At 35.2% G+C, this 15,871-nt stretch overlaps 1 protein-coding gene across 3 annotated transcripts in view; it reads right to left on the bottom strand.

Annotated features, from left to right (window-relative positions):
- The window catches only part of ADGRF5 (adhesion G protein-coupled receptor F5), a 139,082-nt gene that overhangs the window by 31,658 nt on the left and 91,553 nt on the right, over window positions 1-15,871 (bottom strand). For all 3 annotated transcript variants that reach the window (XM_023503026.2, XM_023503027.2, XM_023503025.2), the window contains exons 4-10: window positions 13,162-13,332; window positions 8,950-9,129; window positions 8,611-8,717; window positions 6,958-7,016; window positions 5,642-5,784; window positions 3,657-3,875; window positions 2,349-2,552 (exon numbers count right to left, since the gene is read on the bottom strand). In XM_023503026.2, coding sequence (XP_023358794.1) covers window positions 2,349-2,552; window positions 3,657-3,875; window positions 5,642-5,784; window positions 6,958-7,016; window positions 8,611-8,717; window positions 8,950-9,129; window positions 13,162-13,332 — 1,083 coding nt within the window. The remainder of the gene's footprint in view (window positions 1-2,348; window positions 2,553-3,656; window positions 3,876-5,641; window positions 5,785-6,957; window positions 7,017-8,610; window positions 8,718-8,949; window positions 9,130-13,161; window positions 13,333-15,871) is intronic.

Below are 15,871 nucleotides of genomic sequence, written 5' to 3'. Positions count from 1 at the left end.
GGATTAATACCATATCTTTCTTTTCCTAGTCACATCACACTGATGACTTATATTGAAGTTAGAATCAACAAAAAACTAAGGTCTTCCTCAGGCTATAAGGTGGTACAGTGGATAGAACACTGGGCTTGGAATCAGAAAGACTTATCTTTATGAATTCAAGTCCAGTTTCAGATTCTTACTATCTGGGATTTTTACTTACACTGGGCAAGTGACTTAACCTTGTTTGCCTCAATTTTCTCATCTATAAAATGAGCTGGAGAAAGACGTTATACTATTCTAATAACTCTGCAAGGAAAACCCCAAAATGGAGACACAAAGAGACTGAAATAACTTAACAACAGAGGTCTTCCTCAATCTTTCTTTTTCTTTTGATTTTCTGAATGCTAAATCTAAGTGTAGGATTTTATGTTTATTTATTTAATTATATTATATTTTAATTATTTTATAATTTAATTATATTATATGTGATTATATAATATAAAACAATAAAACTTAACATAATATAAATTTTATATAATTTTAAATAAAATTAAATATAATTTTAATTATATATGAATATATAATTATATTTAATTAATGCTCACCTCTTGAATTTTTTTCTAACTTATCAAGATTATTTTGGGGGCAATTTTGATTTACATGTCTTCATGTTAAATTCATTGTTAAATGTGGTAAAGAGAACATTAACAAACCCAGTAATACCCTTGTGACATGCTGCTAGGACTTTTCCCTCAAGGTCCTGGATCCATGGTTAGGAAGTAGTATATACTATTAGTGCAAATTTGTTAATAGTTTAGTGATAAGTGGTCATTTTAACTTTTCAATCCTCAGTTTTGTCATATGTAGAAGTGGATGTAATAAGAAGGGGTGACCTGGCCCAGCCTTCCCTCACTTAAATCCAGTTCACTTGCATGTCATGGCATCATCTCCCTGATGTCATGATTGTCTTTGAGAACAAAGGACAAACAAGAATAATAGCCTGAAGTATTTCTCTCGAAAGATTGCTGTGAAATTCCAATGAGATTATGTATGGAAAACACTTAGCAACCACCAAAGTGCAATATGTTTCTTAATTATTAGTAGTATTTCTGTTTAAGAATTTAATTCATGTCACATTTCCAAGAACCATAGATTATTAGAGTTAGAAGAGACCTTGAAAATCATCTAATCCAATGTACTAATTTTCCAAATAAGGAAATTGAGGCCCAGGGACAGAAAGGAACTTACCCAAATCATAAAACTAGTTTAAGGAAGAGCAAGGATTCACCTCCTAATTTTTGAGACATGCTAAAGAAGCTTTCAGAAGGCAGAAAGGCTTTGAGAACGTCCCGTAAGCCTGCTTTTTAAATATGTCTTCACACATTAATTATTACTTTAAAAAATATATATACTAGCCTACTTCTCTGTGGAAATATGGGGGGAAATGTAATTTGAAAGATTATTTTCCATTATTTGTTTTCAGCTTGAATAGAAATAAATGAATTAGCAGCATAAAAAGCATTTATTAATCCCTATGTGCTAAGAGTTGTGCTAAATTCTAAAGATGTAAATGAAATAGTGAAACAGTCTCTCCTTGAAAGCAGCTCCCAATAATAATAACAATAACAGCTAACATTTATATGCACCTACTATGAGCCAGGCATTGTGTCAAGTGTTTTACAAATATTATCTCATTTGTCCCAAAAAATAACTCACAATAGTTGTTCAGTTATTTCAGTTATATCCAATTCTTTGTGATTCCATTTTGGGTTTTCTTGTCAATGATACTGGAATTGTTTGGCATTTCCTTTTCTGGCTTTGGTGAGGAAACTGAGACAGGATCACACAAATAAGAATGAGGTCAGATTTGAACTCACAAATAAGAGTCTTTTTGATTTCAGGTCCAGCTCTGCATCCATTGTATCACCTAGGGTGCCCCACATAACCTTAGAAGATAACTGTGATTATTTTCCCTTTACAAAAAAGAAAACTGAGGGAAAAAGAGTTTAAATAACTTGCCCATGGTTACCCAGTGGTTGATGCCAGATTTGAACTCAAGTTTCTCTGACTCCAGATCTGGTGCTCTATCCACAGCGCTACCTGCCTGTAAGAGTTTAGCTGCAGGTCAAAATATTGAATCAGGAAACCTGCTTTTGAATTTTGGTTCTATCTAAATCATTTATCCTTTTTATGCTTCATTTTTTCATCTGTAAAGTGGAATTAATAACACTTGAACCTTATAGGGTTGTTGGATGGAAAACTTTGAAATGCTATATAAAGGTGAGTTATTTGTACTCTCTCAGAACAGATCAACTTATTTGCAAGTTACACTGGTCATGCCATGTAAAATAATGACCCTTCCTACTTACCTGGAATGCTTATCAGTCCCTTGTGATTCCATTCAATATTACTCAAATTAAAATCTTTCCTTGTGCAACAACTCAAAGATACAGGATTATTGTCACACATTACTTTCAGGTCTTCTGATGCTTCAATTTCTGTGGAAATCACTTTGATTTTTTTCTGGCCTTCATATTCAAAAATGTCATATGTTAGCGTACAGACATAGTCACCTGAAAAAATCCAAAACATATTATCTTATTGGTTATTATTATGTGAATAAAAGCCTTCAAAGTAATTGTGATCACTATGTGGATACTTAAAATAATTCAAAATCTTTGGTTGAATTTTTTTAAAACAAAAATGAAGGGGCTTCTCAGTTTGGGGAAAATTTTGGTTAGTATAGATGGACAATTTGGGTCCTTTGGATGCCAAAAGTAAAAAAGTAGGGGAAGGGAAGCAAATCAAGTGAGCAAAAGGAATTAATGTTCAGTAAAGGGGGCAAATAGGTGCAAGTTGTAAAACTCTGGGGAAATAGAAAACTTTTGGGAAAAAGCCTTACATTTACATGGCAGATTCAGGATCAATGAGCCTAAGTTACACACCATTACAAATAAGGAGTTAGACCAGAGAAATGGAATAAAAGTTATCATCACAAGAATAAATAATTGGGGTTAGGAAATAAGGGTGGATGGGAAGATAATGCAATCATTTAGTAAGATTGAGGGAAAGTTGACAGAAATCAGATGAACCACTGATACCAAAGCCCTCCTCCCTATGTTAGGAAAACATGAAGACAGTCCTGACATGTCAGGTAGATCTTCTTTGGCATATTTGCCAGAGTATATTGGGCAGAATCTAAACATAGTAGCACAGAGAGTCATCCTTAAAGCCAGATGGGTTCCACTGACATATTCTGTGTGACCCTGGCCAAGTCACTTGCCAAAGTGGTCCATGAAGCACAAAATTGATTAAGAACCCCTGCTATAGTTTATAATTCTTAGCTCTAGTCACCATATGGGATCATGGAATTGCAGCATACAACATTTACTACAATTTTTTTTTGTTTTGTATCTTAAATTATGAAATGAAATTGTTATTTCTGGGAGTTAACTTTAAAGCTCTATCCAAAAGTAAGCAAACCATCAACCAACCAAGACAAAACAACCTAACCCACAGAAAATCTTTGTGGTCTCCAACAGATCTGCGTGACTTCTACAGATTTCACCTTAATTTTCAATTCAGTTTTGATGGCTTAAAGAATGGTTTTGTTTATCAATTTTTATAACACATTCTCATCCCAATCAACTTATACATCTAGAAGAAAACAAACATACCAGCATCAATTAAAGAAATATTATAAATAGTGAGAATTGATATTGAAACTTGGTGGTTCAGATAAGTGTAAATTGAAAATCCACTGCTGTTCTGAATTTCTGTAGCCCTTTCAAGATGGCGCCAGGTTACATTAGTTGACTGCACTTCATTTTCACACTTCATCGTCACTTTATCCCCTTCATATATGATTTCTGGGTCAATGGAGAATTTTGTTTCATCTGAAAATCCAAAAGAAAGATGTCACAATCAAAACACAAAGAAAAGTAAGGATGCTGGGTGGATATCTATATAATAGCAAGCCTCTGCCTAGGATCTCATTGCTGTCAAAACTACTAAAAGGCCTATCTAGTAACGTTTTGACACATTGCAAATGTAAAAGATGAGGCAAATTATATATATATATATATATATATATATAATTCATTTTATCTGCTATAATTGAAGATTTGAATCAAAATACATATAGTTAAAAGTAGTAAGAAAATATATATATCAAAGTTTTTTCCACGGGTTAAATCAGTCACTATTTGATTTATTCTGTTTTTTTTTTCTACTAGTTAATGTTCCTTTGTATAACTTTTATTTTTTTATGCCTTTTATTCTGTTATTGAGTTTTGAATTCAGTATAAGACAAAGGGCCAGGTGATAGATATTTTTCTAATATTATCAGGCTTTTAGATTAAACTACTCATCACTGATCATCTTGCAAGGATAAATTCTAAACAAAATCATTAAAAATTAATTTAAAAAATAATGTTAGAATAGACTTTAGAATTAATTTGCTTCAACTTCCTAACTAATATAGGAATTTCTAATGCCTCTTGATGGACTTCAATCAAATTCGCTTCAAGTACTTTCAGCAATGAAGAGCTCTCTACTTAATTAGGTATGCCTATTTCATTTTTGGATAGTTGTAATTGTTACAAGGTTGATATATAGACATAGTTATAGATGTGTATGTATATACGTACACACGTGCATAGATATGTGTACATGTATATATCATGGAGTCTACATGTATGTATATGTACACATTTCAACATTTTGACTTTAGAAACACCCCAAAGAAATCTAATCTTTTTTCTTCTTAATATCATCCTCCACCCTTATACTTCTGACCATGAGTTGTGACACATCTTAAAACAGCAAAATGATCCAATATTCACTCTATAATAGCTTTCTAAATATTGTTAAATGTTCTTTTATACAACAATGAAACATATATTTAAAATTAGACCTTTAATTACTTAAGTAAGAGACTATATTTGGATACCACTCATGATTATTGTTATTATATTTTAGTCAAAAAAATGAAAACCAGTACAATTCTGATTTTAGCAAACAATCATTATCAGGAATAATTGAGAGAATGGCTGCTCTAGATAATTGAGTTATCATATGTAGATTGTCAATGTGAAGAGAATAAGGATATGATAAATATATGCTTAATATAAAAATTTTTTCTAAAGAAAACAATCTCTTTTTTTCAATGATTCAGTATAGCTCTTAGGACTTCATAGTGCTATGAGGAAGGGATTCCTCATTTTGAATATTAATTCTTGTCACATAGTACTGTTGATATAGAAAGTATAGGAGATTAGACTAAATAGGTCTTTCTTACAGAATGTCCTTTTGTAAATAAATTCTTTATATTAGTTTTGGAAAAAAAAAAACCCCACACATTTGACTTTCTCAAGGCAATAGAGCAGAGATTAGAATTCCAGTGATCTGAGTTTACTGGTGATTTGGCTTTCAAATCAATGGAAATTTACCATATGAAGGGGAATCATGATGAAGATATTTCTACATGAAATTATATTTAATTTGAATCATTTTTAGGATCCAAGGATCACAGAGCTAGAGCTGGATTTGGAATGGGAAGCTTCCTATACAGAACTTCTCCAAGTCTTGATCTATAGAGTTTTGTATTTTGGAGTGAATTTTATTCTGTTTACAAGAAAATGTAAAGAATTGAAGTTCTTACTATTAGGAGCTGCTTCAAAGGAGAGGGCATCCATTCTATATGTTGAATTGATCAGTGTCTTGACTCGATCATTTGCTTCATTCATTTGTGTTGGCGTTGGTTTTGATGCTTGGATATTGTAGTCAACAACAATACTCCCAGGCCTGCACAAACACCAAAATAATAAATAACAATAATAGCTGAAAATGTTATAGTTCTTAAGAGTCAAGAGCATTTTATATATACCATCTCACCTGACTTGACACACATAACTCTGTGGGTTATTGGGAATATTATTAACCCTATTTTACAGATGTCAAATGGACACCCAAGGAAAATGAACAAAATTGCCCAAGGTCATAAAGTAAATGATTATTTGACTCTAAACTTCAGCTCCTTTCATGCCTAGTCATCCATCTCTCTGTCTCTGTCTCTGTTTCTCTCTCTTTCTCTCTCTTTCTCTCTCTCTCTCTCTCTCTCTCTTCCTCCCTCTCTCCCTCCCTCTCTGTCCCTCCTTCTCTCTCTCCTCTCTTTTTCCCTCCCTCCCTCCTTCTCTCTTTCTCCGTCCCTCCCTCCTTCTCTCTCTCCCTCCCTCTCTCCTTCTCTCTCTCTCTCCTTCCTTCCCCTCCCCTCTGTCTTTCTTTCTCTCTCATCTATACACCTATCTACCTATTTATGTATTTATCTATCTTCCTTTCTAATTGTCTATCTATATTTATCACCTACCTATTTGTCTAAATATCTATGTATCTATGTACCTCTTCATCTACCTTTCTATTTATTTATCTATCTACCCACCCACCTACCTACCTACCTATTTATTTATTTATGTATCTATCTATCTTCCTATTTGTTTATCTATCTTTCTTTCTATCAGTCTATCTACCTACCTATTTTTCTATCCAGCTGCCTTTCCATTTGTCTCTTTCTGTTCATTTATCTACGTAACTTTCTATTTGTCTATCATCTATGTATCTACCTATGTATTTATGTATCTATCTGCCTGTATATCTATGTATCTAGATAGCTAATCTACCTATCTTACATTTGTAAGATAGAAATAGAGGTTCAAATGAATAAACACTTGCCTATGGTTATACAGCTAGGAAGAGTTTGAGCCAGGATTCAAATTTCAAGCTTCCTAACAAAAGATTCAGTGTGCTCTATACTGTCCCATGGTTTCTAGTGATTCTCCCCATTTTCTAGGCAAGACAGAAAGAATTAAATGTCTTGTCTAGAGACATACAATTAACGATTTTGGAACTCAGATTCAATCCTTGGCGTGTCATCTTTAAATCCAGTGTTCTTCTTATTAATAAGAATAACAATATGCTTACCGGAAGCCTATAATCATCACTGATTTGAAGCCTGGTAAAATACGGTAACCTTCCCAGAACTGAAAAACAAAAAAGTTAGAAGAGAAGTTAGATTGCATTTTTTTCCAACAAAGAATATAGCTTTGGATATAACAACTTCAATTTGGAGAAATTCCATAAAATTTTAAAGCCTGATGTCAGTAATCTATGATTTTCATCATCAATAGTAAGGGGATTTCCCCCTTTAATGAGGAGAGCCCTGCTATCAGATTCAAAAGGGTTTGTTTAATGACATAACTAAGAGTTTCCATCTCATTAGAAGATCTGAAGATCTGAAGGAGCCTGAAAAGCCCTTGTGTTACACATGACTCTGGAGAGCCTCTCTTTCTCTGAATGCTAATTCTCTTTCCTAGAAAACGCCTGAGTCTGCCCATTGAGCTCTGACAAAGCTTTCTATCAATGGAGTAACTTTCCCCTTTGCTTAAGTGAATATACCCAAAGACACTAATTTTAACCACAGACCAAAATGATGTAGTGTTAGGATCAATGATGTGGAAATGTTCTGACCAAAAGATTTTGTGAATCAATTTTTAGGGTTTAGGAAGTTACAACTGGGATGAGACAACCACACACAGCCATGCCCTCTTAAGAGTATCGAAATTTAGAGCATCCTTGCAATGCTTCTATTTCTTTACCAGCTCAAAGTAACTACTTGGCATATATAGTAAAAACAGTTTTTTGAGTTAGAAGTATGCTAGATGGCAGCTTCATCCCCAGGTAAGTGCTTATCCATCTGCCTTCCATCTTGTACTTTCCTCACTAGATATCTCTCTAGCATGCATCTCTTTCTCTCTGTCTCTCTATCTCTGTCTCTCTGTCTCTGTCTCTCACCCTGTCTCTGTCTCTGTCTCCCTCTCTCTGTCTCTCTGTCTGTCTGTCTCTCTCTCTCTCTCTCTTTCTCTCACTTTTCTCTCTCCTGTCTCTCTGTCTCTTTCTCTGTCTCTCTCTCTTTCTCTCTCTCTGTCTTTCTCTCTTTCTCTCCCTCTTTCTCTGGAGTTGGACATTGGGAGAACAGGATATGGTTGTGTCATGGGGCCTTACTCTTTATGGGAATAGTTCATCCCAAGGAACAAGCTCTTTTCTCATGTCTTCATCTTATTTGCACATAAATTTGTCCTTAAAAGGTGATGTTGGAGTAGTTGTTGCTCTGTTCTGTAGTTGTTGCCCTGAGCATTAGAATTGCTAACTCTGGCTCTGATAACTGTTGCTTAGTAAGTGTCAGGGGTCATCATTTTTTTTTATAACCTGTCATTTTATGCCTGTATGTAGCTTTAATGAAGTAAGTTAGAATCACTAACTCTTCTGTCTACATCAGTTTTCCTTCCACATATAGGTACACCCTTTTCCTACGACTCTGCCATATATTCTAATTTCCTATTAATAACTACACAGTCTAGAGGAGCTTATCTCCGTGAACCTTAATCTGTGTAAGCAAAACCCCAACCTGCTCTCTATTTGAGGAGAATTTGAAAATGACTTTAACACATGGAGAGTGGGCAAGCTCAGCTTAAGGCAAAGTTACTGAATGTATGGTTAACACTGCTCACTGAGATTGGAAAGTCAGACAAAGAGAGAAAATTTGCTGTTTTAAAGGCTCCAATGATGGGCACTTACCGCTCTTTCCAAATCCGTTTTGTATGACCTATACAGGGCAGAGGAGGAGTTCTTGAGGTCATCCTGAAAGTCCATCTTGAGTATGACTGACATCCTTAGTGTAATATCTTTTAATTGAAGAAAAAAAGTAAAATAACATAAAAATTACACTAAAATGAATAAAGCAGGAACAGGGGTGTGTGAAAAGGGTGTGAGAATGGGGGGGGGGAGTATTTTTAAATCTCAAGAGAATTGTCTGCAATACCAGAATGGAGAATGCTAAATAGTCTAGAGAATTCCTCAGGCTAATGTTAGACAAAACAAAGAAACAGCAAAGACACAAATGGAGTTGCTACTAACCTTTGAGAATGATTTGCTGACAATAGGGTCCCTTGGCAGGCATTTCCTTGAGGCAGCTACAGTCTTCTGGGGCTGAGTTGTGATAGCTTTGACAAGTAAGGTTACTGAGGCACACTTCAGGGAGCCACTTATATCCACTTTCACAGGAACAAAAAGTCTCATTTCCATTGGGCCTGCATACTGGCATCAGGCAAAAAACAAAAGGTAGGGAGTTGTGATTTTTTTTTTTTTTTGGAGTACCACAAGCATTTCAATAGGTTTATCTAAGTACAAATCCAAGTATAAATAAGGTATGTATGAAAAGTACAGATACTGTATCTTATATGTCCCCTGAACACAAGGATTCAATTCCTTCTTCCTTCCTTTCTTCCTCCCTCCTTCCCTCCTGTCTTTCCTTATGAATGGGATAAACTGAGTGAAGACCTCTCGGAAGGATGTGTCTTTTACCTATGCCCTAACTGTGACTTGAGACTTTGTAATAACAAGCTGAGCTGTAGCTACAGGTGGTCAGATTGATTTAGATGACTATTTCCCCTCCTGTTTCTCTCCACCCCTTAATTAGCATTGAAGTACTTAATGGGTAAAGAGTTTGTTATTTACTAGTGTGTGAGTCTGGACCACCCCAAACAAATGGAGAAAAGTTGCGGGGGGAGCGCTTCTGTGTTCAGGGTCTATATAATCTTGTGTTTTGCAGTTTGTGCTTTGCACTACTCTGTTGACACCTTGTCTGTTGTGTCTGTTGGGAGTTGCCTTTTCTCATAAGATTGTTATATATATATATTTTTTGTTTTGTTTTGTTTTGCTTTTTACCTTAAGAATTTTTTATTTTAATTTGGGTAAGGGTTTCTGTCCCACACACTTCCTTCTTTCCTTACTTCTGCCCTTTCTTTCCTGCATCCTTTCTTTCCTTCCTCCATCTCTCTTTCTTCCTCCCTTCTTCCTACCTCTCTCCCTTTCTCTCTCCCTCCCTCTCTTCCTTCTTTTTCTTTACTTCCTTCCTTCTTATTCCTTTATCCTTTATTTCTTTCCTTTCTTTCTCTTCCTCTTTCTCCCTTCCTCCTCTCTTTTCTTTTTTTCCTTTTCCCCCTCTTTTTTCTTCCTTCCTTCCTTCCTATCCAGCACCTGGAAAGTGCCTGGAATATAGCAGGTACTTAATATATGCTTGTTGATTCATTGATTAATTATATATGATTTCCCCAGCATTGTAGGAAATCCAAACTGGACTTTAGCCAAAAATGTTTTTAATTTGTATTAATACTATATTTTCTATAGCCACATACTGGTACAGCATTATATACTGTTAGCTAAAATATCATGCTGTGATCCTTTCTCCCAGATGCCTGATCTAAATAATACAATAAATGGTTTTCTGCATGCAAGTGTAAATAGGTTTGGGCTATGCACATTTCAAGTCAAACTTGGCCACTTCTTTGAAACTGGGTTGTACTGGAAGAGTGCTGAAGGAGCCTTGCAAACAAAAGCTGGCCAGATTTTTCCTAGGACTGGTATCCAGAAAAAATGATTTCTTAAAACTTTCAATGAAAGAAAGAAAAAAAAAACGACCAGGCTCTTGACTAGACTCTCAGATTGTGGTGCAGAAGATGTATTTAGGCTTTACATGATCACTGAGTAAACTAAGCCAGGAAAATCAGATCTGTGTTTTGGAAGGGAAATAGACTGTGTTGGCTTTATATACAACTTGAATAGAGACGCCTACCCAAAGTAACTTGAGAAGCAATGCCTAGGTTCTCTTCCTGTGTTCAAAAATGCCTCTCCTCTGCCCTGAAATTTCATCATTAGAAATTGTTATATACAACCAAAGTTGAATAAAAAATAATTAGGAGTATCAAGTTTGGCTTCAAAAGAAAAAAAATCCCTCTTTTTTCTTTTTTGCAGTTATAGGGGTATCATAAGTGTGGAACATTGCACATTCTTTCAGACTTGGTTAATGTGTTTGTAAGATTTGTTGAATTATTTTTCCTTTTTTAATTCTTTAATACAAGGAATGACTCTTTTGGGAAGCGGTGGGGGAAAGAAGGTGAATGGGAATGATGGTAACAAAAAAGCAAAAGATATATATATATATTTTTAAAATGTAATTGTTTACATTTGTGATGGAAAGTGCCATCTGCATGCAGAGAGAGAACTATGGAGACTGAATGCAGACCAAAGCATAGTATTTTCACTTTTTTGTTATTGTTTTTTGTTTGCTTGTGTTTTTTCTTTCTTGCATTTTTTCACTTTTAACCTGATTTTTTTTGCACAACATGAAGAACACAGAAATGTTTAGTAGAATTGCATATGTTTAACCTATGTCAGATTGCTTGATGTCTGATGGAGAGAGAAAGAAGTACAGAAGGAAAAAAAATGGAACACAAGGTTTTGCAAAGGAGAATGTTGAAAACTATCTTTGCATGTATTTGAAAAAAGAAAATAGTATAAGAAAAAAGAAAAAATGTAATTGGTTAAAATATGTTCAGAGATGTAGTGGTATCCACTGTATATAAGCAGATGCAAAAAATGTGGAATTTAGCAACATATTAAGACTATATCTGCTATCAGAACCCATCTTTGACTTGGTCAATCAGTACTTGGGAATTTCCTGAAACATATAAAAGTTGAAGTACTTTGTTCAGGGTCAAGAAGCTAGAAAGTGTGGAATTTAAATTTAGGTCTTTTTTATGTGTATATACCATCCATTATTTGCACTTCCTCTTTTTCTGTGTAAGTGTAGTAATTCACAGAATGGTAGTTGGGTGGAGAATTCCCCAGATATCTGTGAAAATGCTCTGTCCCATATTGTTTGTATTGTGCTTTAAGGTAATAAAGAGGAGTCTTCTATAAGGAGTCTTCTATACTGAAGTAGCTAACTCAGAAATAAAAAGTAACCTGAGTATTCAAAAGAGGACAAAGAAGGAGAAAGTTGGGACTACCATGTAAAATGTGATGATTGCTTTAAAAAAAAAAACTTTTTTGGTTGTTGAGCCATTTCAGTCATATCTGACCCTTCCTACCCACTGGGGTTTTCTTGACTGGAGTATTGGAGTAGTTTGCCATTTCTCTCATCAACTTAGAAGGAAACTAAGGCAAACAAGGTAAAATAATTTATCTAGCGTCACACAATTAGTAAGTGTCTGTGGTCAGGTTTAGCATGGTTTTAGGATGTTTTAGAATGAGTTCAAAGCTGGCCTCAGACATTCACTAGCTGTGTGACCCTGGACAAGTCACTTGATCCTGTTTGTCTCAATTTCCTCATTTGTGAAATGATCTGAGAAGGAAATGGCAGGTCACTCCAGTATTTTTGCCAAGAAAATCCCAAATGGGATTATGAAGAGTTGGATATGAATGAAATGGCTGAATAACAACAATCTTAAAGTTAGTACTATAATTGATGAGGGAAGGGGGAGAAATAGGGTTTTGGAATTTCTAGATATTGATAACAATTGTCCTCCTTCAGCAATATAGTTTCCAGACTAGGAAAACTCCCAATGAAAAACATTTTCTCTCAATGTAGATTGACATCTGCCTTGAAACTTTGAGTCTTAGAAAACTTCCTAGAACCTTGGGAGATGAAGTAATTTTCCAGGATTGTATAGCCTCTATGTCAGGGACAAAATTTGAATCCTTGTCTTATTGATTTCAAGGTTAGCTCTCTGGAGGAAAAAATGAGGTTGATGACTTTGCATAATTTCCCCCTCAATGATGTCCCCTCCCCATAATCACTATTTAAAACCAATTAATTTGTAAGTTATGGCACCACCTCCCTGTTGAAATGGTCTGCCTCAAGAACAACGGACAAACAATATTTAATAAAACTCGAAAGATACTGAACTTTGGTTTTTTTTGGACTCTGATTCAGCCCTCCTCTTCTTCACTTTTAGTCTGAAACAGATTCCCAGGAAGCAGCTTTTTGGGTTCCTGAGTTTTCTGCCCCTAGAAACTGATGGCCCTTGGATTGCAGTATTTTGGGATCTCTTCCCACGTAGTCCCTTGATTTCCAAATCTCCCCCTCCCCCCAGAATTGAATTACAAAAAAAACGTTGATTTGAAACATGTCTTATGCTACTTGAACTGAGTCCTGAGAATGTCTTTTCTCAGTCACTGGGGAAAACTTGTTTATTAAATAATTTTTTTCTCAAAGGAAAGAGCTCTTGAGGATTAGTATCCTAATATATACTTCCTCAAAGGATGCAGTGATGACTTGGTACTTACCTGTTGTAACTTTCATGCTTAAAATGTCGGTGCTCAGGTTTGCATTTATCCCTGGAATTGGAAAACTGAGGTTTTTTAAGTAAGATTTGAAAGACTCCAGGAAGGATGCATTTTCAAAACTTATCTCAATCTCAATGTCATATTCTTGTGGTGCAGGGCTGCTTGTGGCCACTGAAAATAAAATATGAGAAGAAACACATCAGGAAGGGAAGAGGGAATGATGGATGGAATATATTATTCATGGTCAACAGATATTAATGAAATGAGTTGGTAACTGCTGTTGTGTAATTCTGTATCAGTGATTTTGAATAAGGCTTTTACCAGGAAAAAATAAAAGTATTGATTTCTAGTAGAAGCCTAATTTATATATCTACATATCTATTTACATATATGTATATATTGTTGCTCAGTCATTTCAGTCATGTCTGACTCTTTGTAATGCCATTTTAGGATGAAAGAGATACTGGAATGGTTTTCCATTTTCTTCTCTAGCTCATTTTGCTGAGGCAAACTGGGTTAAGTGACTTACCTAGAGTTACACAATAGTGTTTGAGGTCAAATTTGAACTCAGGAAGATAAATCTTTCTGATTCCAGGACTGACACTCTATGTATGATGGCATCACCTAGCTGCCCATTATTTTCCCTTGTCTCACATTTAATCAGTCACCAAATCTTGTTATTTCTGTTTCCACATTTCTCACCTCCAGTCTCTTCTCTGCACTTATTCAGCTATCACCTTAATGCAGGCCTTTATCATCTCTTCTTGAGACCAAAGCAAGAGCTACTTAATTGATCTCCATGATTCATGTCTGCCTACAGCAGTCCATCATTTTATCCAACTGACAAAGTGATTTTTTCTTAAATCCAGTCTCATCATGTCACACCCATAGTAAATAAATTCAGTAATTTCCTGCCATCTTTAAGATAAAATATGCATTTATCTACATAGCTTTTAAAGCCTTTACAACTTTGTTTCTAATTAACTTTCTAGCTTCATTGTATACTCTCCATCCTACACTTGACAATGTAGACACAAAGTACTCTCTGTTCCTCACACACTTCTATCTCTATGCATTTGTAAAGACTGTCCTTTATGCCTTAGATGCACTCCTTTCTAACCATCACCTCCCCAAATCCTTCTCTTTCTGATAGTAGCAAATTTTGGGGGGATCCTGATTCTGATACTTAGCATATTACTGAAACTACTCCTTTTAGCTTTCTTGTCATCTATATATTTTGATAAATGTCCATTTGTACCCACTGCGTTTTATATAGTTTTTCTTCTGTGTACTAAAAATATGTTTTGTTTTTTGTTTGATTCATCTATAATAAACTACTAATCCTCACCCCTACTCCATCCCAAGCCCTTCTTTGTAACAAATGTTCAGTAAAATAATCTGGTGACCATATCTGAGAATTGTGCATCTGTAGCCCATTACTCTACATCAAGAAACAGGAAGTACATTGCATTATCGGTTGCCTGAAATCATACCTATCTGGCATTGTTAAGCAGAATCCTATCTACCTATGGGCACCTAGGTGGCACAGTGGATAGAGTACCAGACTTGGAGTCAAAAAGAGCCATACTTCTGAGTTCAACTCTAAATCCATATACTGGATCTGTGACTCTGGGCAAATCATTTAACCCTGTTGACCTCAGTTTCCTGATATGTAAAAAGAGCAGGAGAAGGAAAATGGCAAACCACTTCTAGTATCTTTGGCAAGAAGATACTAGAAAATGGGGTATGACTAAAACAACTGAACAATAACCTACTGAAAACATTATTTTGTGAACTAAGTACATTTGGAAGGACAAGACATGTGGCATGAAAAGTCTGTCTTACTATTTTTTAAGCATGTATTTCTGAAAAATAACAGTGATTTTTCTTCATAGTGCAAACATGATTCATTGGAACATAAGAGTCAAAGGAAATGGATTTAAATCCCAGTCCTGCTTGTGCAACCTGGAACAAAACATTCCTTTTCTTCATTGCCCCTTTACAAATCTAATAGGAACAGAGAGAAGTCAGCATTTGGGATTATACTGGTAAACTCCTCTAAGCAAGGAAAGAACATTTTACATAAGGATAGGAGAGCCTAGTGCTAAAGTGAAAAGTCCCAGTGTTAGTAATATCTAATACTTATTTACTTTACTAAACCCTTTGGAAACATTATTTCAAAACAACCCTGGAAATTAGATATTATTATTATCCCCATTTTAGAGATGAGGAAACTGAGGCAAATAGAAATTAAATGACTTGTCCAGCATCTCACAGTTAGGAAGTGTCTGAGACAGAATTTGAACTCAGGTCTTCCTGGCCCCAGGCTAAGTACTGTACCTATTGAGTCACCTAGATGTCCCACGTAATTCAACCTCATTACTACAGATGACACAAAGGAGGATCTCCTCTTGATTCTCTATTTTTATTTGGCCTAGATGTTTGAAAAAATTTGGCAGAGCAGTTCTTTGCAGGCTAGTGCTGATTAGTATTTCTGAATTGTCTTTCACTTCCAGTACCTGGTTTGTAGTTAGCTCTTGCGAGAATATTTTTAATTGAGATAGGAATGATTGGATCTCTGACTGTGTATGGTCATTAATATATCAGTTTTAGACCCTAGGAAGCAAAGGTGTCAATAGTTATTCAGTAAATATTATTTACTTAACCACCTTTATAAATGCTCTATGATCAAGGACATCTGCATTACTGA

Source organism: Sarcophilus harrisii, chromosome 4 (assembly GCF_902635505.1).
Source record: "Sarcophilus harrisii chromosome 4, mSarHar1.11, whole genome shotgun sequence".
NCBI classification, from domain to species: Eukaryota; Metazoa; Chordata; class Mammalia; order Dasyuromorphia; family Dasyuridae; genus Sarcophilus; species Sarcophilus harrisii.
Note: the sequence above shows the minus strand (reverse complement) of the source record. Positions and strands in the feature narration are given on the sequence as shown.